Genomic DNA, 26,774 nt, shown 5'->3' with positions numbered 1-26,774 from the left:
CCCAAGGTACTCTGGGTGATAGAACAAATCGCGGGAGAAAAATTTTGAGTTTGTTGACATTCTTCGTTCAAGTGCTTCTTGTACTGCAGCTGGGGGCTGTTTACTATCTTTTATCTCTTCTCAGACCCGTTGTTGATTTGTGATAAGATTTTTAAGTGGTATTTTGAGTTGGGTGGAAGAAAGAAATTTGTTTCTGATTGAAGATTTTATCAGAATTTCAGCTTAAGTTTTTATTACAGATTCATTAGTTGTGCTAAGAAGTATGAAGAAATCCTCCGGTTCTTCGTCAAGTGAACTAAGGGCAGAAGCTCGAGTAAGGTAGGAAAAAGTTAAATGTCCGTAGTTTGCAAACTCTCCAAAAGATAGTATACCACAGACTCATGGTACAAGTTTTTAACTCACCTCTTATTCAGCGACAGTGGTTACTTGGGTCGTATCGATGTACACTCTATCTCTAATGGTTCGGTATTATAAAAAATAAGGTTTAGTAGGGAATAACTAGAGGAGAAGGGACTTTATATTCTTAAAACCTGATAAGTTCTGTCTAATAAAATACGTGTGGATACATAGGAAGGTATGTACAATTTTTTTTCTTTAGCCTTTTTCTATACCAATAGGACAGAGTAGACTTTAGTTGCTCAAGATTAAATGAAGATTTTACAACGTTTCCAGGGATCATGAACTAAAGGTTATCACAGACAGGATTGCTCTTGTTGAAAAGCACTTTGCCTTGTTCCATAAAGACATGGTTGCCTACTGCGCCTCCCTAGAAGGCTTGCGTGATAAAAGCACCAAGTTCTCAGCAGCCGTTGAAGCATATGCTGAAGAGGAGTTTCCAGCAGTGAGAGGGGGTCTACAAGCAGTGGCAGAGAATGTTGCTACAGTGCAAGACTATCTTTCTTCTCAGGTAATGACATTATTAACACAGGAGTCCTCAAGCTGAGTTGATGAGGGTGGGGGGGGGGGGGGGGGGGGGGGCATTCTCCCTGGAGGCTGGACAAACCCCCTAAAAATACCTGATCCTCAATTTTGACCCCTAAGAAATATGACAAGCATCCCTATAAGGTTGACACGGAATGAACCTCCACCAGCCGCCTGCCCCCCTCCCCCAGGCCAATTCTATAATGCACTAACCCATTTTACCTGATAATATCTTTTCATGGCTTTTTAGGGATATACATCACTCAGTATGTATCTATAAGAAGCCTGTTTTTGAGGGAGGGACTTGGATTGGGACTTGTTTGTGGGAAGAAAGCCATGACTGTGGATTTTATTTTGGATAATATTTTACCCTGAAAAAAAAAAAAGCCAACAGGAGGAGGCCCAGAGTCCCCCCCCCCCCCCCACACACACACACTGTATCTTCCTCCAAAATTGCACCACACACACAAAAAACTTAACCCCTGCATTCCCTTATTGAACCTTACACAGGGATTTCATTTCACAGTAGACAGTGGGGATTGATAAGTAGGGGGTAAAAGGCATTTTATTTTATTACACTGCTATTCAAATAAAACTTAAATCACCTTTATTTAAAAAGTAGCTGGCCCTCGGTGAAAAAAAGCTGGTGGTGGTTCCACCAGTGCCTAATGAAACCCCTGCTTACAGTAAAAAAGAGTAATGATAAATTCAAGTGTTTGTTTGTTTTAGATTGACTTCTTATTGAATAAGGTTGCCCAGCCGTTGTCTCTGTACACTACTGATTGCAAGCATGCCAGGGATTACATGAAAGGCACTATGGTTTCAAGGAATAAGGAAATAGCCAAACTGAAAGCCCTCGATAAAGTTAGGGCTAAGGATCCCAATAACAAGAAGATTGTATCCTTTATTGATCTTTTTTATTCATTCCCAAAAGGTTGGGGTCCAAGTTTTCTGCTTATTTTTCCAATTTTGTCAGGATTTGTTAATCCATGCAATAGGTATGGTATATATCCTCTTGAATTTTTTCCAGTATCCAAGTGATTAGCTGCTATGCATGACACATTTGCTTACACATGAACTTGGCTTCTGCTTGAATTTGCTCTTGCTATGACCAATGGTAGCAATATTATGCATGCACTGTACACTTACAAAAAAAAGTATTACCAAACAAGTATTCATCCTTGACCTTTTTCTAGTCACAGGCAAGTATCAAATAGATGAGGGAATAACTAAGTTCATCATTGTGCTTGCAAAGCCATTTGCTGCAGAAGTATAGTGAAAAAAATGTTGTTATACATGCTAATGGATACCCCTCTTTAAATATCTCACTTGTGAGATCTTGCAATACTTGTTACCCCCCCCCCCCCCTTCTTCCAATTGATCTGGTAAATGACATTTTTTTGGATGTGAATTCAGGGCCGCAACAGGGGATGGGACACTGGGGCACATGCCCCAATATTTTAATATTATAAGGAAATGACCAGTAGGGGCATGGCTGTGCCCCCCCCCCCAATATTTTAAAAATATATAGGGAAATGACCAGTAAGGGCGTGGCGGTGCCCCCCCCCCCCCAATATTTTAAAAATATATAGGGAAATGACCAGTAAGGTCGTGGCGGTGCCCCCCCCCCCAATATTTTAAAAATATATAAGGGAATTGACCAGTAAGGGCATGGCGGTGCCCCCCCCCGATATTTTAAAAATATATAGGGAAATGACCAGTAAGGGCATGGCTGTGCCCCCCCCCAATATTTTAAAAATATATAGGGAAATGACCAGTAAGGTCATGGCGGTGCCCCCCCACAATATTTTAAAAATATATAAGGAAATGACCAGTAAGGGCATGGCTGTGCCCCCCCCCCCCCAATATTTTAAAAATATATAAGGAAATGACCAGTAAGGGCATGGCTGTGCCCCCCCCCCCCCCAATATTCTAAAAATATATAAGGAAATGACCAGTAAGGGCATGGCTGTGCCCTCCCCCCCCCAATATTTTATTAATGTTTCTGTATTGTGCCCCCCCTCAATATTTCAAGGCCTGCTACGGCCGTGGAATTTCAGTATTTCAAACTAAAGGGTGCACTCAGATGCATTATCCAACTGATTTAGGCCCCCACAGCCACACTTTTGGGGCTTGTGCTTTACAAAAATGTAATATTCCACAGCTTGAGCAAGAACTACAGAAATCAGCCGTGGATGCAAACAGGTCACGTCAAACCATGATTGAGCAGATGACAGCATTTGAGAAGAAGAAGATTGAAGACATAAAGGTAGAGTACCATACAATCTTCAGATTCATTCTCATGGTAATTTTAGATGGATAATCTCCTACTTACCTGACCCCACCCCAGGGATACGCCACAGTACTAGATTCAACCCTGAACAAGATTTTCCTATCCTGTTTCAGACTATTTTCGGCAACTATTTCCACGGTCAAATGATGTACCATGCCAAGGCACTAGAAATCAACACTCTGGCCTTTCAGAATTTAATGAAAATTGACGAAGAGCAAGACTTGGAGGTGAGTAATCTGTAATAGATGAAACTGAAATGTGTTAGAGCACATTAATTGAGAACTAAATTAATAGGTGGTGTCCTTAATTTGACAAATTTCAACTTCTGGTGCTTCAGATAGAGAGACAATTAAAACTATTAGCAACCTACATAAATCCTGATTGATGTCGCTTTGATAAACATGGTCATTTTTCAATTAGAAGATCAATACAGAGAAATCGACAGTTACGATTAGATCCCATAATTAACTGATCTATTATTTATGTTTCCTTGTAAGTGTAATCAAGTGTAATGACACCACATGTAACTTAGCCTTTACTGCATATGAGTGGGAATAAACTGTCATCTTCATCATTTCAGGCGTTTCAGACCGCCCTCCACCCGTCTTCAATGCCATCTCGGTTGGACGTTGTCAAGTATGGCTCCCAAAATTCCTTACAAAGGTTCGGTTCACAAGGATCACTAGAAGGTTCTCAGCTGTCACTAAACAGAACCAATCAAAGCTTTCAAAGTCAAGGGACTTTGAATGATACTGGGGGTAGTGGATACTAAGGTTCATTTTAAATTTATTGTAATCTGAAAGTTGTGTCTTATCCTTATGAATTTAGTGCAAGCAAGGACAGGTAGCTTTTAGTGGGATTTTAAAACTTCTGCTAACTCTCTTGCCAACAGTTTCATTTTTCAACCACATTCTATGCTTTTACAACCCATTATGCCGAGCACGATGTCCCAAATCTATACTATGCTATTTTATATGGTCAACGCTTTGTGGCATAAGCCATCTAAGTGCTGGCCAAGGGGGTGTTTTTCTAATACATAAAATTTCAGTGTAATGTTCTTATATGTTGTTGGTGTAGAGGAAAGGTATCGTATCCATCAGGGGGTGTGATAACGACATTGCAGAGGTGAATAGGCAACTTGCACTAACAGATCACGTGACTTCTTGGGTGGCAAACTCGCTCAACACCACCAGCGTGGCAATGTCTTTACTGAGCAACACTAATGTCAATACACAAAGTTTCTTTCTCAGAAAGGGCTTAATTTTATTTAAACTTTGTTTTCGTCGTTCTGTGTTTATTTTGACTTTAATTTGCCACTCAAATAAGCATGTGTTTATTTAGTGCAAGTCGCATACTCATGGACTTCATAGTCCTATTTGAAAAATTGAAGTTCAAGGGTGGTTGCCTACTACCATGGAGACTGCTTATTTGGGGAAAATAAACAATAACAGAAATTGGTAGGCAATCCTTTTTATCCTGATAAATAAATACCCGCTCTACCGTGGTGGTCACCTTAACAGTTTATAAAAGTATGCGAATAAAGATGCAATAAACGTGCTAACTAATTGAAACTCACTTTTCAACCATGAACTAGCCAAACGGAATGCTTCAACAACCATCAGAACACGTCAGAAGCTACTACTCAGGGTCAGACAAATTCACTTTTGGGGCAAGCACTCGGTGAAAGGGAAAAAAATACTGCAAACCAATATGAAAACAATTCCTGCACAATTTTAAATACAAAAAAGTATAACTTTAAAAAATCACGCCTATTAATCTAGAGGGAAAATCCTGTGCATGAGGCTTCTTAATTTTTTTTTTTATGCCTTTGCATTATTTCCACGTGACGTTTATTGTCGGATTTGACTAAATACCAGAGTGATCTAGCTTATGCTTTATCGTTTTGTCTACAAATAGCATGTCTATTGAGAACCGAAAGTGGACCTTCGGCCGTCGTGGGGGGGGGGGGAGGGGGGTGTGCGCCCCCTGCACCCCTCCCCCCTGGGTACTGGCGTGTACAAAGATCAAGTCAATCGCAAATATTCTCTCGCGTGATAGTTGGTTAACATTTAAATTTTTGTCTTGGTAGCCGTGGTGGCAGGCTTTGCACTTAGAACCTGGCCCATAAAGCATACTTTTATGATAGTCAGCAGTTATCACACACAGAATTTCAAGCAATTTTATTTAATATTTATATATACTTAATTCATCATTATTTTTTACTCATTTTTAAGGTATTTATTGAGTGTTTCAACCAAACTTTTTAAGTCAATGTACTGCCTTGATTAAACGAATAAAAATAAGTAAAAAATGTTTCATGTGCCACTTTCAGTGCGAAATCTTCATTCAGATTATCTTCAATCTCAAAACATCCATGATAATCTTAGGGCGATGTCCTCTTTTCTGGACCAGGTGGTTCCATCATTTCTGCCTTTCACCAAACTTCGCAAATGCATGCTTACTAAAGCATCAGAATCCTGGAACTTCTGAAACATACTCTATACAACTCACCTCATGAAAGAACTTCCACACATGGCCAGTGAAGCCAAAGGCATTTATTGTATTTGCAGGAGGGGGAGGCCAGCAGAAGCCATTCTATTCAAAGTCTTTTGTAATACTCCAGTACCTCCTCCAGGGGAGAATTTCCCTACTAGCTATTTCCCAGCCAAAACTGACGATTATGGACTGCCTAATATAATAATCAAAACTGACCAAGGGATGCCTCCCAAGATACAAGCTGTACTGCGCAAATGTGGTACACTTTGATACACAAAGGTTACAGAGGAACCATTCACACAGCTTGAAAATATACAACCAAGTGTTGTTAAATTTCAATTGATTATATCCATCTTACAAGGAGGCTGAATTTTTTTTCAAAACATGACCATACATGTTATCAACACATGCCAAGTTTTTCTTTCACCAGATGTTCACTTCTCGGCCTTCTCAAATGGAGCATTTTTATTAAGTCTATACTTCATGAAAAACATCTAAACCTTTATAATTTTACCAGAAACAATTCAAGTGTTGTTGTTATTTTGCCATTTTTTGCCGTCTGTAATTTATGAACAACATTCAAACCTCTGTTATTAGAAAACGAGTAACAGAAATCGGATCAGAGAACAAACCATGTAGCTTTCAATGGAGATTTCCATTCTTCTAAACCTCAATTGGCACAGGTGTATAATTTGGCATATTTAATCTTTATGCTCAACTGACTGCATGTCAAAAACACTCATCAATATTTCCCTTATGGGAAATGCTTCCTCCAATATCTATCCACACAACTCTTATGGCAGTAGTAGGAGTCTTTCTGGATACCACAGATAGAATAACCACCAAATGCCTTTAGACGGCCTATCACACCTCTGCTTACAACCCCACATAATACAGAGTCCCACAAAACATCCATTTTCATCTGCTTCTTCAAGCAAGTAACTCAGTTATTATGTAGTACTTACTATGTATTTTGTAGTAGTTATGAGTTTATGTTGCCAATTAACTGTTGTATTTTCAATATGACAAAGGAGTAGTTGATAGTTATTTCAATGTAAGTAACTTGGCCTCAAATCTGAGACCAAAAGCATCCACCAGCTCACATACACCCAAATAGCACCCACTTGTGTCAACAAATCACTTGGCCCAATCAAGGGCCGGGGGATGCATGCGACACACATGCAATCCCTCTTGGCCACCAAATATAATGTCTTTATGCACTAGTCATTTGAAACCCCCACCCCCACCCCCATGGTGTGGGGTTAAGGTGGGGGCTTAGAGCACTTTTGAACGAGAATCTGTCCCGAGGGGGTGGGGGAATTGACAGTTTTTTACTCTAAGACTTATACCCAACGTGGGGGTTTGGGACAAGTGAATAGTGTCACAGATATCATGTTCGTTTCTGGCTTGAGACTCTTTTTCTTCTGTAGCAAGCAATTCCATATATCAGCATGTGGCATGCTGCACGGCGATGTGCAAAAACAAATATTTAAAAAAAATGCCAGATAAAGATGATTTTTTTTCCATCTTTTTTTTGTAACTGTTATCTTCATGGTAACTGGTACAAATGTACTCGCTGAAGTGTACTGGCTTTGAAGATTTATTTCAAAGTTTGAAAGTTTATTTCAGATGACTTGTTGTCAGGTAGTTGCCTATAGTTTACATCCAAGGGGTAGGGGCATTTAACTGCTTGTTTTGTCCCGAGGGGGTGGGGGCTTTTCTTGGTTTTGTACAGGATCGAAGTCTAACCCCCCCACCATTCCCCGGGACCATGGGGGTGGGGGTTTCAATTTACTAGTGCATTAACTGCACATCCCCTTCAGAAAACCCTGGCAATGCGACTGAGGATTCCAATAACTACTCTCTTTCAGAGGATAGATAACACTTAAAAGCACCTGGTACAGTGCATAATGGCAATTTCACCGGCAGCTACAATACATGCCTAACTAACCACCTTATTTCTGTGTATCTAGGAAACTGTTTTAATTACATTCCACATCATTTTCCAAGTCAAATGGTGCTACACATTGATTGCAGCCTAGATAAACACAGTTGACAGTTGGCATGAATAAGAAGTTCAAAAGATTCCAGTACAATTTCGGGTTCAGAGTAAACTTCCTTATTAGGCAAAAGGAATCCGATTATTCATCCCCATCATTACTTTGAAACATGCTGTATCCCCTTAAAGAAAATTATATGGAATTCAGACATGTATTGTAACAAATTCTTGTCGGATGACAAATCAACATACAACCGTGATCTATCTGAGCATACTCAATCTCTGGAGCTCATATTACTTTGTTGATAGGAATGGCAAACCTAGGTCTACGAGATGCTTCAAGCAAGCATCTTGAACCAGTCACCCAATGTTGTTGGCAGCCTTACTTGGAATACCTTCACTGTCACTTAGACTTACAGGAAGAGAAATAAATACTACAGCTGTTGGATGCAGATGGTTCAACAGTAGCATACACCAAACTACCCAAGGAGCACAAAAAGGTGAAGCAACAGCATCTTGCAGTCAACTCACAGTCAGATGATAAATTGACCTAAGTTCATTTCTCCAATGACCCAAAGAGATAATAGCAGAAGGCAATCAGCCTTATCTGATTAGCTTGCAAGTCTTAAATAAATGAGATACCCAAGATTGTACAGCATATCCAACAAGAGTATCTCCTGGGAACTACAGTAATTGAGGTCCTTTTACCAACAATGGTATTATTGTACATTGACGATTCACCAAGTTAAATCTAGGCACATGGCAGGCATTGAATAGAACAGACCATACTTACATTGAATTCCACAATTCTAGGAAATATATTCCAACTGCCTTCCTGGGTTAGACAAACGCTTACCTTTACAATTATTGGCTCCAGTGGCTTTATTCAGAAGCACAGAATTTTCACAAAATAAGTACAGACCCCAATAACAGATTGTCTGGTAAAGCAGCTATTTCTTGGAATCCTATAAAATAAAAATATTCAGTATAAAAGCAAACTAATATAAAACAAAGTTTAAAAAAGACTAAAGCAATGAAGATAATTCAAATTCACAACATGAAGAAAAGAAAGAGACTCACCTGATATTGTAAAAACAAAACAAAAATGTTAGAAACAGGCATTGATATGCTGACTAGTTTGAAGAATGCAGTTGTCTATCTGTTTTGCAGAAGACCAAATAGCAACAATTTTTTTCCTTAAAAAAATTCCATTTCCTTGATAGTGTGCAATTTCCCTTTCCCTTCAAACCATTTGCCCCCAGATTTGTGTTTCCTTGATGGTAGTGGCCAAAATTGGCATGACAGGAAATGACATCTGTTTAACAATAACCCATTTACCCTTGCATCCCAAAACTTCCCAGCCATTTGATGTAGCGATAAGGGCACGGTGAAGCCAACCAATGCAGCTTTTAATATGGTATATAAATGCAAGGCATAAATGAATAAGAAATTATCTAAGTACTAAAAATGCTAGTCCAAATAAGCTAGTGTCTCTTTATGGCTCCAGTCTCAATGCATTATCCTGCGAACTGAGCAGCTCACTTGAAATACTTCTAGAATTAAGCCTCTAACCATTAGAATGCACTTTCTCAGTTTCAATAAAACTAGACTAGATAGTCACCATGAATCTCACATTGCACTAATGCTAAACTGTTCATGGGTATCAAATATCCACACAAGGCTTCCAAACCTATGACAACTAATAGCCTTAAACAAGTTGAGTTAGCTATTTTGGCATCTCTCTGCTAGACAAGAAACAGCTGAACCTTTTTCTTACCAACTGGCCTGAAGTTCAGTTGATCAATAGCAGCATATGCATCAGAACTTGTAGGGAATGTAATCATAGCATCCCCTGAGGAACGCCCAGGTGAGAGGTAGTGGATTTTGATGGTTTCTGGCAAGACGTTAAACCCATAGAAGAAATCCAGAATCTGATCTGCAGTGATAGAAGACGGCAAATTCCTGATCCCCACAACACACCCTTCTCCACTCATGCTGGCCGTCATGACTTTCAGGGTCTCCAATGCTTGGTTGACATCAACTGCACCACCAGGTAATACCACCCTAGCCAACTGATCTTGTAGTGTTGACTGGAATTGCTGGAGATTTCTAGCATATGCCTGATCTGGAGGATCATCAAAAGCTCTTCTCGAGCTCCTAGGATCCTCATACTCATCTCTGTACCTTCCAGAAGATGAACCTCTATCCTCCAATGCATATCTCCTTTCCTCAAGCATACGCCTTTCTCTGTCAAGATCTTCCTTTGCCAAATCCTCCCTAGATCCTCTTTGTTGACCAGCTTTATCACCACGAAAGCCACCCTTTGGACCCCTTGCACCCCTTTCATTGGCTTCTAATTCTTTCACCATTGTATCCTTCGGAACACTACGTAATTCAATATACCGGTGCCCTATATAGCTGCGATCCATTTTCAAGGCCTTGCTTGCGTCATTATTGGACTTGAAGACAACAAAGGCCACTCCAGTGTTTTTCCCTTGGTTCTTCCCACTTTTGTGCTTCAGGAGGTCTATTGATGCAATCTTTAGGCCATTGAAGAACTTGTAGAGATCTCGTTTGGAGGATTCAAATGGCAGCCCAAACATTCTCACAATGGTGGAGGTTGCCTCTTGGTCTTGTGAATTGCTGCCGTTATCAGAATTATGATCCCCCCTTGCTCTTTGTCTTTCTCTCTCTCTAGGTTCCCTTCCTCTTTGCCCCCTTTCACGACTGTGTGGGCTGCGGCTTCTATCCCTGCTTCTTTTAGCACTGGCAAACTGACCCCTACCACTGTCATCAGGTGCTATAGGCTTGGTTGCCATCAGTGGTTGAGGCTGTCTAAGCATTTCTTCAAAAGCTGCCCCATCCCGAGGATCAATTCTGTTTAAATTAGCCCTGGGATCATTTTGAAAATACCCAACACCCTCTGCCCATTCTGGGAGATGTGCTGGTGGCATTTGCTGTGCTAAAGGCATATCACCCCATCGCCCAGGCTGCTGAACCCCACCAACTTCTACACCACCCCCAGACATTCTTCTACCCATATCCTCAACATGCATTTGAGCTCTACCTCTAGACCCTGGTCTTTCTTCACTGCCTGGCAGCGACCGATCATGCCCTCTGCGGCTCACCCTTTCTCGCTTGTCAAAACTTTTACCATAAGCTTTATCCACTGGAATGGCAACCCTTGGCTCATCTCTCCCACTGAAAAACCCCCTTAGCCCATCTGTGCTACGATCTCGATTTCTCCCCTCCATAGCTTCTCCTCGACCACCAAAGCCCATGGCCATGGAAGCACGTTCACCCATTGCTTCTTTGCCCCCTTTGTGTTTTGGTTCCGGAACTCCGTTGTACAAAACCGACTCCATTTCAGCTTGGCTGCTGAGAAAAAGCTCAATATAGCGTTTACCCATGTATTTACCAGTCCTGTACATGGCTTTTCTGGCATCGTCGTCGACATTAAACACCGCAAAGCTTATTCCTGACGCTTTTCCATCCTTGTTTGCTGCCAAATGGATGTCTTTCTCTCGCAAACTTAACCCGTCGAAGAACATCTGTATATCTCTGGATGTGGCCTCAAAAGGCAGCCCTTTCATCTTAATTACAACTGGCATTGTTCACGGGGCAAGTGAGCCTTTTCTAGAGTGTTTTGAAGAAATTCACGGTTATCTTTGACAGTTTAAAGTCGGAAAACACGGAACAACAATCACCCTCGCTTCCCTTTTGGCTAAAGTTAGTCAAAGCGTGCTTTGTAGATTGACATATATCACCTCTCTTGATTGGTTACTTTCTCTTGATGGAATCTGTCGTAGGGCGTGATTGGTGGATAAAGGAAACTGTATATATCCATAACTCAATGCGAGCTGAAAAAAAAAAAAAAAAAAATGGCGACTAAGAAAGTGCATCGATTTTCCTCTGAAGTGGATTTGCAAATGTCAGTCTGCTCTTTAATTGCTGAAAAGTCTACTAAAGCCATAGCAGACCACGGTTTCTTCGCAGTTGCATTTTCTGGAGGAAGTAGCGCGAAGATCGTTTGCAAGGGGCTTGTTTCTCTGGGGCTGAAGTTAGATTTTTCCAAATGGCGAGTTTTCTTTTGTGATGAGCGCTATGCTAGTCTAAACCACCCTGATAGCAACTACAAACTAGTAAAGGATAACCTATTGGATGTCATCAAGACGAAGCCAGAGTGCGTGATAAGTCTGGACTATAGCTTACCCTTGGAAAAAGCAGCAGTGGAATACGAAAAAAGACTAAGAGAATTATTCCCTAGCGAAAAAGAGCCTCCTCAGTTAGATATGCTTCTTTTGGGGATGGGGCCTGATGGGCACATTTGTTCCCTTTTCCCAGGCCACCCATTGCTCACTGAGTCATCAAAGCTAGTCGCTGCAATTTCCGATTCGCCTAAGCCTCCACCGTCTCGAATTACTCTAACATATGCACTACTCAATGAAGCACATTCTGCTGTATTTGTAGCTACAGGCTCTGGCAAGGCGGAGGTTGTGAAAAGAGTATTAGAGGGAAATGAATCAGACCCTCTTCCGGCTGCAAGGCTGAAGCTTACAAATGGAGATACTCACTGGTTTGTCGATGATGCCTCTGCAAGTCTGTTGACAAAACCTGGACTTTAGAGTATGAAACAAGTGAATGGTTTGATTAGCTTAACAAGTTTGTCAAAGATTTCAGAAATAATTTGGACACTATGCTTCTTTTGATGAGGGGGATAATTGGCATATGTAATGGTATCTAATGGGGGGATGGATAGGTTCACGGATCGGCGGATTCGGCCTCTAAATGCTCACGGATTACGGATTTTGATGATTATTTCAGCGGATTGGCGGATTTTGGAAATACGGCGGATCACGGATCTGTTGACAATTTGGGCACAGATTTCGGATTTTGACTGCTTTGACTGTAGAATTTTAGTTTTTAAGTGAATTTCAATCAATTCTTTTGTTTATCTGTCAAACCATGCGGATCTAAAAATATCTGCAGATCCACGGATTTGCCCCGAAAATGTTGCAGATCGGCGGATTTACATACCCCTATTCACCCCCCCCCCCTAATAGTTCTGCTTCTGTAGCAGAGCATTTTCCATTACAAAAAAATATCTTTAAATTAGTGAGCAGCTCACATAGAACATTCTATCAATCAATCAACAGTCTCTATTGTCTTTGGGTAAACATTTTAATCAGCAACTGAAACTTAGTGAAATGTACCAATACTATATTTCATACTTTTGCCTTAGTTGAATAAATTACAAAGTAATGCACTTGGAGGTACTATTTACACAAGTAAGCAGTCAGGGCCCTTTGGAAAATCTGAAGAAGAAAAAAAAAGGGACACATCACATCTGTCATACATTTACATTCCCTTTCAAGACAACAAATATAAAACTGTAAAACTTTTAGTTTTCCTGGTACAACAGCAGTGAAGATAAATTGCTTGGTATTCTGTTGGAGTTTGAAGTTAAAAGGTATGACATGCTCAATATCTAAGTACGTTTTAGGGACACTAAATAATCTTTGTCACTAGCATGCCTGTACCGAATCTTGAGCATAAGGGGGGGGGGAGGGGGAGGAAGGAGTTAACACACAAGGCAACTATACGATAAACGAGCGTGCGCTTTTTCTATTCTAATCATTCTCATTCCGGGATCGGGAGTAAAAAGATGCACCCTTAGCCTGTTTAGCTGGCTCTGATGTGGCACATGCTCTATGAAATGCTGGGGCCTGTAAGGGGAGGAGCACTACTTCGACTAACTTTGAATGGGAGACTTGCAATAAGAGATTATATGATTATATGGCCGAATTTTCCGGTATTAAGTGCGCGCCCGCCACAGTTGTACAAGAAAACACAGCAAAAGGCACGCGTTTTTTACTTAAAATCGCTTTGACAGAAAAACGAAGTCGGTTACCCCCATTTTTTATTTGCTCAAATAGTTAAATATATACTGAAAAATGTATTTTAGTGTGATCTCTTAAAATGTGATTTGTTTTAAACATTAGGTACTACGGGTTATTGTTTAGGAGATCGGATATTGGCAGCTCGACAAACACAACTTAACTTTCCAAAGACTATAGGCACTCTTTTTGAAAACTAAGAGTTGGGATTTTTCCTTGCTCGATCAATGAAAACGTGTCAACTCTACGCCCCTCTGTTGTGAAAACGAGGTCAGTACCCCTATTTTTTTTATTACATTTTTTGAAAGCCCTTAACTTCAATATTGTTAATGCAAAGTTTTAAAAAATTCTGGGTTGTAGAACTATTTCAAGGGAATTACCTTAAGATTTCTGTGTTTGGTTTGAATCTGCCTATTAGCACCTGTGAAACTTAGCCACATGATCAAAAACAAAACTTTTCTGTACAAGAGAAGATGTTTGGGGTAGTGCTGTACCACCTAGATGGACAGGGGGACCTGTTCCCTTCCCCGCTTTTCTGTAATTTTAATAAAGACCAGTAGGGGCATGGCTGTGCCCCCCATTTTTTTAGTGTGTTGTGCCTCCCCTCTCAGTTTTCAAGGGCTGTGGGAGGTTTACTTTTTCTTAGTGCAAAAGTTTATGGGCTAATTCAACCTGCACCACCACCTTTCACACAAAAATTTAGGTTATTCTCCTAGGTTTTAGAATACTCCTTCCTACAATCACACACTGTCCTTCCGTAGTATGTTAACCTGTTAGGATGTTTTGTGCCACCTAAAACGTTTTCAAATAAGCAAACACCAGTGTGGTTATGATGTTTACTCAATAAAAGATCACTAGATAGATTACTTCACTAAGTATAAATCCTTATATTTGACTTGAGTAATGTTAAAAAAAAACTGTACAGCAGATATTCTATTGGTTTAACAGAACATAGATTTGTCCAAACATGACTATGGCAAAATTCAATTGTCATCATTTCAACTCAAACAAAAAGACATGGTATTGGCCAGACTTGTGTAGCAGTGTTATATTTTCTATTCAAAATCCAAAACACTTAGCATAAAATAAAGCTATCCCTCTATCATTCAATACTTGAGCTGCTGGCATCATTTGCATAGCCTATGAAATATGCACCACCCAAGTCAGATCACCTTTAACTTTTTGTACTTTAAGAAGTGGCATTGTGAGCTCCCAATACTTTTAATTTCTATTATTTTCCTACAAAGATACCCACCACTGGTCAAATTATCTACCATAAAAATGACTTAAGGGTAGCCTCCTCCACAGGCATCTCAAAGAGCAGAAAAAGAAAAAAAAAGGATTGGGTTTCATGTGGCAAAAAATGGTAGTGACAAACCTTAAAGTCCATATAACCTTTCAGAGTTGATAGACTTTAAATGGTATGTGGTTCGTATGGACCTTATAAAACAGGCGTTCGTGCAAATAAATCAAATCTGTAATTTTGAGGTATTTTGGTCAACCTTCGGAAAAAAGGCAGTGAACTGAAAGGCCCGGGTCCAGTCATTTGTGAAGCAGATCGAGATGTGAACCAAATTACATGAGAAAACATATGTGCGAGCTAAACCGGTTCCCCTCTTCGTGTCTTCTTAGTTATTGCTAAAGAACGTTGTGTGGTTACGACTTTTACAGTCATTTTTATATCTCAACCTGGTAGTCAAATGATTATTTAACTTCAGGAAACAAATTTGCAAAATTTAGCAGATATTTTTTAGTCTTTGAATTGTTTTTGCATTGTGCGCGCGAGCTGCATTCGCAATCAAGAATGACGACATTCTCACGAGCGCGCGCTTTTTTTGAAACCTACAACAAAACAATATTTTCTTTTTTCGCATACAATTCTCGACTTTAAATTATTCTTCACTTTATTGTGGGAAGAATTGCAATAGGCAACACTTCGCCAATATTTTGTGGTATTGCCGTATCTGAATATTAACGGATTTAAGGAAAATACGTTGTATCGGATTTTCCCACCAAAACTTGGAATTGTTCACTCGATTCAATCTCCTTTCGTGCGGCCAGGAAAATTTTTAAAGATCTGTAGAAAATTCAAATTTCAATCAAATTGAATTCCCTTTTCAGAATTTGAAAGTTTTCTATGCTTTGTTTTAGCTAGATTGATATAAGTGAAAGGTTTTATGAACTTTAATTTCCTTCCTCCGCAATTTTGCCACAGGTAACCCATTCTTTCCCTCCTTTTCTTTATGAGTTGCCTGCGGAGGAGGCTAGCTTAAGGGTTAAGTACAGAAATTGCACAAAGAACGTCACTTCTACTGTACTGTGAATTAACTTTTGCATACTTGGGAATCTCATTTGGAACGATTTTGAATTTTTGCAATGTCTATTTTCAAGCAATGCAAAAGTGTGAAAATAAACAAACAAAAAAATCAATATTCACAGTATTTAGTAATTATGTTGTAATAATAATAGGGTATTTTTATAAAATAAAGGGAAGGCTGTCACACTGCTTGCAGGATTTCTATTGGCTTAATTCTGAAATTACTGTGTTTTCAGTATTGCTTTGTACAGATTCCTAGGTACAGTATATGAAGCTTAGTAGTCTGCCCCAGTGTACTAAGACATGTTAATTCATAATAAACAGCCCGATTGGAATAGTGTATTCGTTTTCCTAGGATGCCCATGCCTCCAGTTCGGCCAAATCATCATCTTCAGTTTTCTTCTTGGCTTTTGCTGAAACAACAATATGGAAATGAAAGCTCAGATAGCAGATACTTGAAGAGGGAGAATCAGAACTTCCTAAAGGAATGTCATTATATTCTTTTAGTTTTGAGCTTTAGGAAATGGCGCTAAAAAAAATAAAGTATTATTATTAGTACTATTATTAAATAAATTGTGCATTTTCTGACATGATTTTAAAATGTTGGCTAAACCAACCACAGGTAACAGCAATTATAGAGAAATGTTTATGTCAACAACTCTACTGAGATATGAGTACTTTGTATGATATATGGGGTAAAAGGAAAACTAATATACAGTACATATGGGGCATTTTGTGGCATAAGGGCCCAATGTTATGCCAGAGGTTTTCTACTATAGTCAGAGAAGTGTGGTACCTAAGTAGAGCTTTTTATTCTTTATCGCAACAACTCACATAATAGAGCAGAAAGAATCTCTGCACCAATTGAAAACCTTGTTGTTTCCTGATCTACAGTAATACTACATCCTATACATCTATATATTTTTTATTTTACTATAATGTTGGGGGACGGGGTTGGAGGTGGTACTTCACCTGTAAATCAAAATATAAGTGGAAAATTTACATATGCCAGCCAGTGTCTCCTGTACCCAGATTCTGGGTACCAACATTGGGTTTGGTAACCCACCTTTGCTTGAAGAGGGAGCTTCTATTGGTTTCAAGGTATGGGGTAAATAAGTATGGGCAATTTGGGATTGGCTAAGGCTTTACCTGGTCGAGATGGAAGTTCTGTCTCAGGCACAGATGGAAGTCCAGTACTTGTAGGACCAATATCCAAAATTTGTTTATCTATTTCTGACTGTTCCAACTCATCTAACTCAGCATTTAGTTCATCCTGTAGACAGAAAAACAATTTTTATTTTAATTTTTTATTTATTATTTTATTGTAAAATTTTAAAAAATCTTACAATAGAACAAAGTGCCATGTATCTTTTTAGGCATGCATGACCTATTTTCTATTGTTTTTACAGTTAAAAGTACCTCATCAATATCCATGCCAAAACCAGCAGGCTCGGATATAGCACGAGAGATTTCGTCGGCAAGTTCTGTCTGCTCTTGGATATCATCCATCATGTCATGAACATCATCAACATCCCTGGTTACAAAATAAACAATAAATAAAAGTTCTTGACAAGGTAACAAAGGTAATAAGTTTGATCTATCATAGATAACTAAACTAAACACCGCAAATAAAAAAATACTGCTAATGAAAAAATAATAAAAATTAGTAAAAAGCACAGACACGCAAAAAAGTTATATTAACTATATATGGCAGTATTATATGTACTAATAATAATGTTTATTACTATACTAGTACCCCTATTGATCAATAATGTCCTTATGCTTAGCTGTATGCTAAATACTAAATATATTTTTATGCTTAGCTGTATAAGGGGTAGCAATGGGTAAATCCAAGACTTGCTGATGCGCTGAGCCTGAGACTTTTGTCAAAAGTTAAAATCCGAGCCTGAGCCTCTTAACAACTGAGTCTGAGCTTCATAACATGCTCTCAGGTATGTTATAATCATCAGTTGAACAAAGAATGAGTAGAGTTACAATACTATCTTGCTATAGTAGCTAAATCTTCTGTTTAGAGCATAAAGGCTTGGAAAAGGAGGAAAACCATAAGCATGGTAACAACATTAAACAGATTGCGTTTAAAAATCCGAGACTCCGAGACCGTGGTAGAAAAAATGAGGCTCCAAGCCCCCTTAAATTTTGAAAAAAAAAAACGAGACTTCAACACTTGTGTAAAAAGTGCCAAGATTTCAAGACTGTGATTTTGCGAGACTTTTAGAATTTTGAGTAACCATCGCTGCCCCTTGTATGGTTACACTAAATATGCATTATGTTGGTGATAAATAATAATAAAAGAGGTAGATCAGAGGTACATACACCTCCACCAGTATACCCCTGTTTTAAATAAGGTTGCCCTCAGAGAATCAATGTGTTGTAATATTCACTTGACTTTCAGGACCAAGATTTGGCAACTAAATGTTTCCCATGAACCAATGCGGGTTACGATGCATGGATTTTCAAGAGAAAACCTATTTGAAAGGTGTGTATAGCAGTAGCACAAGGCTGTGGTATTTCATGTTGCACCAACATACTGTAAGCATTTCATTGCCAACAAGTTTAGGTCCTTTTGTACAGTACTGGTTAAGTGACCTGGACATACACGCTGCATGCACAGAATGCAAGAGCAACAAAAATGGAACTAGTGGTTCCATGTGTGGTTGCCAGTTCTTAATTACTAATTGCTGACTCGAAATATATATAAAAAAAACAATAGACTTGTGTCCTAACTTTTTGTGATGACAAGATGTGAGATGTGAAATACATCAAATTATAACAGTTGTAATAGCACTCACAGTTGTTGGTGAGCAGCCTTGAGCGCCTTAGCAGCATAGGACATGTTCTTTAATACTTCTGTGTTGGTATTTGCACCTTCTAACGCTTCTCTCTGAAACTCGATGGTTGATAGTGTCCCATCTATTTGGTTCAACTGTTTTTCCAGTCGTTTCTTCCGCTTTAGAGCATTCAAAGCAGCTAAAGAAATAAAACACATAAAAAATTCTCAACACAACAGCTTTAGAGACTACTAAAGCCTTCATTATAGTCTTTAAATGGTTTAAACGTACTTCGTTTGTTTTTGGATGCATTTTGCTTCGCTATTTGTAACTCGTTTTCTATTTTCTTCTCTAGAAAATCACTCTTCTTCTGCAACAACTCCTCCGTTGATCGAAGTTTTTGGATGGCTTCTTGCGTTGTTGGAGGAGTCTCCTTTTTCTTGCCGAACATGCTCCACATCTTGAACAGCTAGGTTAAAATAAAAAGCAGCGAAATACCTGAAACTCCTGTAAAATGCAAGAGAAGTTTACCTCCTTCCTTAGCAAATCTTATGCTGTTGGAATAGCACTCGGCTCCAGGCCCTTTTTGTGCGCATGACGTCATCCTCAAACCCAGGGCCGCTGAACCATGATGTAATAGCTACCAAAATTAGAAACTCGATCATTTCACGAGATTCGACACGACAAAAGGAGTGTTCGGCCTCCGCAAAACGCGCCAAAGTAACGAAAGAACAAAAGAAATCAGTTTTTATTAACATGGCCTTATGTAGAAATAAAATGGTACTGCGCATGTCTGGAGTCAGATTGTTTACAAACCGTTGAACTTTAAACTGTCAATGATTGTGAAATAATATGCAATATTTTATTGAAAACTATGTTTATTGACAGTTTGTGTCCATTTCCATCGAAATTTTCGTAAGTCTCGAAAGTCTCCCACTGTACCAAAAGCTCATATGTCAATATCAGAATTTGACTAAAATTTGTGTCATGGCCGGAGAGCCATTGCAAAGCTCTTTTACCTTCAGTGAAACTGCACTTCCTCATAACAACCTGCCAAAGTAAAGAGCCCCCCTTCCCGAAACAAGTTAAAATGGCATATCAGAAGCGGATACAGGTGGGGATGGATTGGCTGTTTGAGTGGAAAAGAAATTGTTTGAATAAAGAATATGCGTCTGAGAGGGAGGGGAAGTAATGTCCATGTGCCTTCGCCCGCCTGCTGACGCGAACAAATCCAATTTAGTGCGGAGTATTGTATGATCTATGTAGATCTACCTACAAGAACCAATAGATCATCCACCCCCATTTTGAAATGCTGGATTTGCGCCTGCATATTTCGTCGTCTAAATATGTTTTGATGCCAAAAATATCAATTTCAGAAGTTGCTGGGAAAAAAATATATATTCCTTTTATACAGGAGGGACCAATCCTTTTTTTTCTAGCCTGCAGTGTTTAGGCATTTTAACGCACCGATAATAATTGCCTCGAATCGACTCCACAAATTTGCCAGCAGAACCATTCGGGACGATCTTTTCCCCAGCAACCCAGAGGTCTAACATTTTCCAAGCCAGCAAAAACGGATATTTTGCGGAACAGATCCGTTTTGTGCCTTTTGCAGTAGGGGTCTGAATAATTGACGAAATATAAAATAGGTTCTAGATGGGGTTAAAACTGTTACTGAGAATGGGCTCAAAAAGTCTATTAGCGGATAATTGCACATATTTTAGAACCGTTTACCGGTCGGTTTGGATTGTTATGATCAAATATCTGCAAGTATATATTATTTGTACTGGAATGATTGATTAATAAAATGATTAATTGAAAATGGAGAAAATAATTTTAACTTGGAAAATTCCTTAAATAATTTTCTGTGCTAAGTGATACGTGACCAGCGTGCGTAATCCAACTATACAAAAAAAATAGTCCCAGCCCTTTCAGAGAGTGTCAATGGGGTTACCGGGTTAACCATTTAACGAACCGGCAAATAAAAAGCGCTAAGCGTAAATTTGAGAAAGAAATAACCTTTAACCGTAATTAAGATACCGGAAAATTAACCGCAACAGTAAAAAAAAAATCGCCTATTTTTCGACCGTTCAGCCTGTAAACACCTATTTTTAACCGTTAATCGTGAATGGTACCCCCATTGAGATCCTTTTTTTTTTTCATGCGCAGAGGCGCCACGCGAATGGACTAAATGGATTAAATGGACATTTAAAGGATCTTGATTATCAAATGGATTTAAAATAATACATCGAATCCTATATGTCTCCCTTTGTCATTCCATTTCTTGCGAAGATAAAGAACAAAACTATAATCGGGATCTATATGCCTTTTGATATCACCCTCGATATACTCTGTTATTAGCTCTTTAGCTATGAGGCGAGTACAGCAAATGTCATTTGCCGGATTGACTTTGTCTTTTAATAAGTTTAATGTAATCTATTTTTCGGCATCTCGACAGCTTGTCTTCTGAACGGACCTTTATATAAGGCACAACTGTAAGGACTACGTCAAAAGTTCAAAGGGCCGGAAGAGGACAGACAAGTAAAGGTATCATACCTAACTTCTTTATTTTCTTTATTTATACCTATTTCTAAGGTGTCAATTAGACGAAGCGAAAGACGTTTTCGTACATCTGTAAATATACTCTACATGTATATGCCTTTTTTCCATTTTCATCAAAGACTCGCAATATGTTAGCTTAGGGTGTGGAAACGGTTCGCAAAGGAAGAGCGTCTAGCACACATTCGATGTTTCCTTTTTAATCCTATCACTCTAAATACTGCTAAGCGATTCAGCCAATTTTCTATCATATTTTTTCTTTAACTTCTCCTGGGCCTTGAAGAAGGGGTAACGTTCCGCGCGCTAAGTTTGTATCATTAGCCAAAGAAGAGCACACCGGAGGAGCTTCAGAATTTCACGCCTAAAATTAGAATATACTCTTATAAATTCTGGCTCTCAGCGGGTTTTAATTACGAAAAGTCACCATAATTCATATAACCCCTCGAATAGTTGTTTTTCACATATTGTACATAATATCGATCATAAGGTCTGACTTCCACATTCAGACGTTGCGCCCTATGAAACTCCTTGGCCTTGAAAAAAAATAAAAATAAAAATAAAATAATTTTAATTAGCTCTATTGAAAAATGTCACTGCATGATCGAGTGTTATGATTGGCAATACCTGTAAGGTGAGTAAAAATCTTGTTTCTCCCCTACTGACGGAAAAAAATAAAAAATAACGTTATGCGCCCTCCCAAATACACAGAGCAATATTTGGCTTGAAAACTGGAATAAAAAATGTAATTTTAAAAAGAAAGAATACTCTCAGATTTCAGATTTTCCTGCTGATACACTTTTGAGGTAAACCAGAAGAATTGAGTTAATATTTGGTAAATTGTTGGAGAGATTTATGTCAGAATGAATCTATTTTATTATCTCAGAAAGTAAAATTAATCCAATTAAGGTACAACGAAGAGGTAACCACTTCCACAGAAATTCAATAAGATTTTATAAGTTACTAGAAATGATGTATTTGCAGATCCTTTCTTTAAACTAAAATGGCAAATTTTGACTTCATTAAAATGAACTAAATAGATTGTACGCTTTTAGATTGATGTTGACAATTCACCTGAAATAATGTCATTTATAGCCAATATTGATTAAAAAGCTTACAGGTGTGAATGCAAAGGCATTTTCCAAAGCTCGTGTAGCTTATGTTGTGCTGGATTACGGTAATATGTGGAATTTGAAGCGAGCTTAGAATATTTTGGGGTAAGTAACAAAATGGGAGTTCATTCTCAACAACATCAACAACATCATTCTCAACAACATCATATTGGCATTTTATTCTATAAAGAAAACAGCTTCGGTAAATCTAGGATGCGAGAGAAAAGGCAATGAAGAAATAAAGACTTTGACCATCTGAAGTGATTTTTGAGGAATTAAAAGTCAACCGATGAAACCTTTAAAAATTGAATTTAATCAGTCACCATCGAAGCTCTACTGATATGCCCCCTTGCTACACCAGGAATCCCAAATAAAGAGATAATAAGAAATATTAGGGAAAGTATGACCGTGAGTCGATTAGGAATGAAACAATGGTATGCTTTACCAGATAATAAGTACATTTATAACATTGTAACATAGTTTCTAAGCTATCACTTGTCTGGTATAAATTGAACTCATTTATAACCTGAAGAAGGCAGGTATTGGCCTGCCGAAATATCGTTCCAAAAAACATAAATCTGCGTTGTTGTCGACTTTTTCTTTTAAAGGTTTTATCAATTAATCAACTGTCGACGCAGACCACAAGGTCCGACGCACACCAGCAGATAGAGGCCGTCCGCGGTGGTTTCTTCCTACGTTTCCGTCTGTATGATACTCCCCTGGCAGGCCTCTAGGGCAAAAACTGAAAGTGCAACCTGCAAATTGTCAATGGTGAGAAAAAAATGCCAAAGATGAAATTGAATGAAATTGAATTTTTAGCTGTATAAGACCATTGTTATCTCTAACCATATCACCTGATAGTGACATGGATAAAATGCTCTGATATTACTTTTCCTTATTCTTTATTAGGGTTTAAAATTCACAATAAAGGATATCATATTGGACACCGTTTATTATCCATGAAAATTGTAAAGGAAATGGGTTACTAGGCATATAAAATCCCACTTTGAATATGTGTCTAAATGATTATAAAAGTGTTAGCATAAAGTCATGCTGGTATTTCTCTTTCTTGAATACTGTCAACTTGGGAATTTTCGCGAGCATAGTGTTTTTGGGGAAAAGTCACTAGATCGTCTCTGCTATTTTCGATTGTTTGATTTTGCAGCAATGGCATATTTTTATATCGTTTAGGCGCGCAAACCAAATTTAATCAAAGCGCAAAAAGCTAATGTAGCGAGAGTGTTTCTACAGTCAAGGAGATTAACAATAGCCACGCCCGCTTTTTGACCGCAAAGAGGTCTGGTGCCCAACATTGTTTAATCGATATTGGTATATAGATATTCGATATAGCAGTTGAAGACTTGGGAATAAAATGGGAGATTTCCCTCAGAAGTAATATATAATATAGTTGGTATCGATAGATGGATTAAAAGAATATCAATCACCACTTCTCTGTTATTCTTTACAATTGAAAAAAAGAACGGTTCATTTGCTATAAGCTTCAAAATAAAATAATTATCCACTATTAAAAGTATTGTATTATAGTGGTGTTGAAATGTACGGAGATATAATTTGATGTTTGAGGGGCAAGGAGCTTGCTTATGATTATTGTGATTATTATTTTTTTATAACGTGCATACCATCAGAACAGAACACAGAACAGAACAGTTTTTTTTATTTTCTTTTACAAATAATATTTTACATAGACACACTGTCGGCAAATAGCTTAGCTAGTCTAGGCCGACAGTGTGAAGGACGTTAGATTTCATAAATAGTAAAAAGAACTATAGTATACATAATGAGTATTAAATTATAGATATTTTTGTTTGCATATTAAGAAAAGTAGGAAAAGAGTGAAGAAGAAAAATTGGGAGGATTATTGTTGAATATTGAGTATCGTATATATGTCAGCATAACTGTCCTCAGTCTCAAGCATTTGAAAAAGCATTGATTGGACTTCTTTTTTAAATCTATATTTTGGCGATTTCCTGATGTTGGTGTTCAGGCTGTTCCAAACTTGATTCTTGAGAAAGAGTATTTTTGTTGGTTAAGTCTCGATTGTTTGATACAAAAATTACCGACCGACGAACCACGGCATATCAAACATATTCCCCACATATAGTGTCCTTCGTATGTATTGCCTTATATGGGCATTGATGCCCATATAGAGGAGCTGCAGTTTCCCCGTTCCCTGATCTCCTGAAAACATGGTGAAAATATGCTGATTTATGTCAATTTGAGACTTGCGGCCAAAATTTGTTAGAAAACCTTGATCGCTTGGTCAAATCTTTTTTCTCACTGATCTCGAAAAGCCCTTAGATCCAGGCTCCCAAGAGGTCGGCCGAGTGGGTATGAAGGACACCCAAATTTTGATATGGTGTTGCATTGGTGAATTTCATCCAATTCAACTCCATCTCAACTTAGCCTAACTGTAGGCTTTGATGGCTTTTCCGGCACGAAAACCCCGAGAACACGGAGTTTGTCGGGCCGTCATCTTATGCGCTGAGCAGGGGGGAGGGCAGTGGGTGCGCTCCTCCCCCTCCCCCTGCGTAGCGCATAATCCAAGACGGCGGACGTGATATCAAAGCCTACAGGCAAACCCAAGTAGTATTACGTCTCTATGAGTTAAAAACCTCTTTATCTATATAGATAATCTCCAACTTGTTTTGAGCATAAATCGCTCAACGGGCTTGAAAATTGGTAGCTTGTCAGCCTAATATTGGACTGTATTCCAGTTATTAGAGGTGGCGCGCCTTTTTAATGAGATATAAATGACAAAAATCTCTGTTATCTCGTTTCCATAGCAATAATATCAACAGAAGACATGTTATATATGCTAAATCAATACTAAGAAAGTTTTACCAAAAAAAACAAGAGTTTTTTTATGGTAAAAACTAATAAGTGTACATCATGTCATTGTAAAACAAGATTTTTCACTATTATTTATTTATTTATTTATTTATTTATTTATTTATTTATTTATTTATTTATTTATTTATTTATTTATTTATTTATTTATTTATTTATTTATTTACTTATTTACTTATTTACTTATTTACTTATTTACTTATTTACTTATTTACTTATTTATTTATTTATTTATTTATTTATTTATTTATTTATTTATTTATTTATTTATTTATTTATTTATTTATTTATTTATTTATTTATTTATTTATTTATTTATTTATTTATTTATTTATTTATTTATTTATTTATTTATTTATTTATTTATTTATTTATAGATACGGTCACTTGAAATATAAAAAGCGATGATTGAGAATAGAGAAAATTAATCGGGCATGATATTCTTTGATTTTTATTATGAATAAAAATTACAGGTCAAAAGGATATGCTTAGTGATACATTCGTCGACCGCCCATGTATGTTAAAAGACGCAAAACGCACACATTAGATGCAAAAACACATTTTGAATTTTCTATAAAAGTTTTATGCACCGGTAAAATTTTTATTTATTAAGTTTCGGATGCAAGGCCAAAAAAACACACTTTAAAGCGACGTCTGTAAAGGCTCTTTTGTCAAGGAATAAAGGTGGTTTGATGATTTATTTGAACTTAGGAAGCCACTTTACAAAAGTAAAGTATGTCTAGAATATGTGTCCCAAAACGTTATGTTATGACAAAAAGCACTTGACATTATTGAATACTTGGGCTTTTACAGGTAATGTCGATTAATTGTTTTAAAATAGACAGGTAGAACAAGGATAGCAAGAACGCACTTTATACATTCCTGAAAAATTGCTGTTAACTTGCATTGATTATGGAAGAGAGTAATTGTTTATGCTCTCTTGCTATAAGGGTTTAAGACCAAGATCACATCTCTTCCTTTCGTTTAAAAAAAAAAAACACTTTTATGGTATGATTCTACTAAAATCAATCTGAAAAACAGCAAAGAAAGTTTGAATAAAAGGATATTACTTTGAACAAGGTAATTTCCTAAAAAAATGAGAACAATGGGTGGGAATGACATGCACTTTTTCGAAACCAAAATGCGAGAAGGGTCTTCAAAGGCTGATTTTCCAAATAAACAGGAGTTTTTTTTAAATTTTAGGATAATATAAATAAATAAAAGTTAACATAAGAGTAAAGTACATGCCGATTTTGACTCACGCAATTTTTCACTTCCTGGCCAGGAATTTATTTTGCCAACTAATTAGACACGGCTCTTTATCCTGCGTTGCAAAAGTGAAGTGCTAATTTTATTTCACACCTACAGTACAGGATACTTCAATATTATTTCATTTTTGACTGTCCAAATTTTGACATCAGTGATTTCGCACTCTCTCAACCAATATACCCTCTTCTTTTCAATATTCCCTCCTACCAATTGAAACCAGTATCGCAATAGAATGTGACGACCTAGGTGACATTGCT

General features: G+C 37.9%; 4 protein-coding genes across 5 annotated transcripts; 2 read left to right on the top strand and 2 right to left on the bottom strand.

Moving 5' to 3' along the window:
- Positions 1-45: 45 nt before the first annotated feature.
- Positions 46-5,527, top strand: LOC5519520 (CBY1-interacting BAR domain-containing protein 1). Its single transcript, XM_032364321.2, has 6 exons — positions 46-318; positions 673-907; positions 1,651-1,815; positions 3,077-3,190; positions 3,328-3,441; positions 3,795-5,527. Exons 1-6 carry the CDS (start codon positions 263-265, stop codon positions 3,984-3,986), a joined length of 876 nt encoding a protein of 291 aa, XP_032220212.1. The 5' UTR covers positions 46-262; the 3' UTR covers positions 3,987-5,527.
- Positions 5,528-8,909: 3,382 nt separating this feature from the next.
- On the bottom strand, positions 8,910-12,417 carry LOC5519456. Of its 2 annotated transcripts, none has more exons than XM_032364339.2 (2): positions 12,284-12,417; positions 8,910-11,569 (listed from the first exon to the last, which is right to left on the bottom strand). In XM_032364339.2, exon 2 carries the CDS (start codon positions 11,318-11,320, stop codon positions 9,455-9,457), a length of 1,866 nt encoding a protein of 621 aa, XP_032220230.1. In that variant the 5' UTR covers positions 11,321-11,569; positions 12,284-12,417; the 3' UTR covers positions 8,910-9,454. The 2 variants fall into 2 exon arrangements, with proteins under 2 accessions (XP_032220230.1, XP_048576899.1); XM_048720942.1 differs by lacking the exon at positions 12,284-12,417 and adding an exon at positions 11,922-12,061.
- LOC5519455 (6-phosphogluconolactonase) lies at positions 11,564-12,975 on the top strand. Its single transcript, XM_001639373.3, has one exon. The coding sequence runs from the start codon at positions 11,591-11,593 to the stop codon at positions 12,332-12,334; it is 744 nt and encodes a 247-aa protein (XP_001639423.1). The 5' UTR covers positions 11,564-11,590; the 3' UTR covers positions 12,335-12,975.
- Positions 12,976-14,428: 1,453 nt separating this feature from the next.
- On the bottom strand, positions 14,429-19,320 carry LOC5519518 (charged multivesicular body protein 4b). Its single transcript, XM_001639294.3, has 5 exons — positions 19,004-19,320; positions 18,734-18,911; positions 17,343-17,457; positions 17,073-17,196; positions 14,429-16,336 (listed from the first exon to the last, which is right to left on the bottom strand). Exons 1-5 carry the CDS (start codon positions 19,170-19,172, stop codon positions 16,275-16,277), a joined length of 648 nt encoding a protein of 215 aa, XP_001639344.1. The 5' UTR covers positions 19,173-19,320; the 3' UTR covers positions 14,429-16,274.
- Positions 19,321-26,774: the final 7,454 nt, after the last annotated feature.

Source organism: Nematostella vectensis, chromosome 13 (genome assembly GCF_932526225.1).
Source record: "Nematostella vectensis chromosome 13, jaNemVect1.1, whole genome shotgun sequence".
Lineage (NCBI taxonomy): Eukaryota > Metazoa > Cnidaria > Anthozoa > Actiniaria > Edwardsiidae > Nematostella > Nematostella vectensis.
This window is presented reverse-complemented; position numbering and strand designations above follow the sequence as displayed.

What these genes read in the sequence shown, in the direction of transcription:
- LOC5519455 (XM_001639373.3), top strand. Translation starts at nt 11,591, where the DNA reads ATGGCGACTAAGAAAGTGCATCGATTTTCCTCTGAAGTGGATTTGCAA.
- LOC5519520 (XM_032364321.2), top strand. Translation starts at nt 263, where the DNA reads ATGAAGAAATCCTCCGGTTCTTCGTCAAGTGAACTAAGGGCAGAAGCT. An exon ending in AGGATCCCAATAACAAGAAG is followed by an intron (nt 1,816 to 3,076) that starts ATTGTATCCTTT and finishes CAAAAATGTAAT; the next exon opens with ATTCCACAGCTTGAGCAAGA. An exon ending in ACGAAGAGCAAGACTTGGAG is followed by an intron (nt 3,442 to 3,794) that starts GTGAGTAATCTG and finishes TCATCATTTCAG; the next exon opens with GCGTTTCAGACCGCCCTCCA.
- LOC5519518 (XM_001639294.3), bottom strand. Translation starts at nt 19,172, where the DNA reads ATGTGGAGCATGTTCGGCAAGAAAAAGGAGACTCCTCCAACAACGCAA. An exon ending in TGCATCCAAAAACAAACGAA is followed by an intron (nt 18,912 to 19,003) that starts GTACGTTTAAAC and finishes TTATTTCTTTAG; the next exon opens with CTGCTTTGAATGCTCTAAAG. An exon ending in TTGGCATGGATATTGATGAG is followed by an intron (nt 17,197 to 17,342) that starts GTACTTTTAACT and finishes TTCTGTCTACAG; the next exon opens with GATGAACTAAATGCTGAGTT.
- LOC5519456 (XM_032364339.2), bottom strand. Translation starts at nt 11,320, where the DNA reads ATGCCAGTTGTAATTAAGATGAAAGGGCTGCCTTTTGAGGCCACATCC.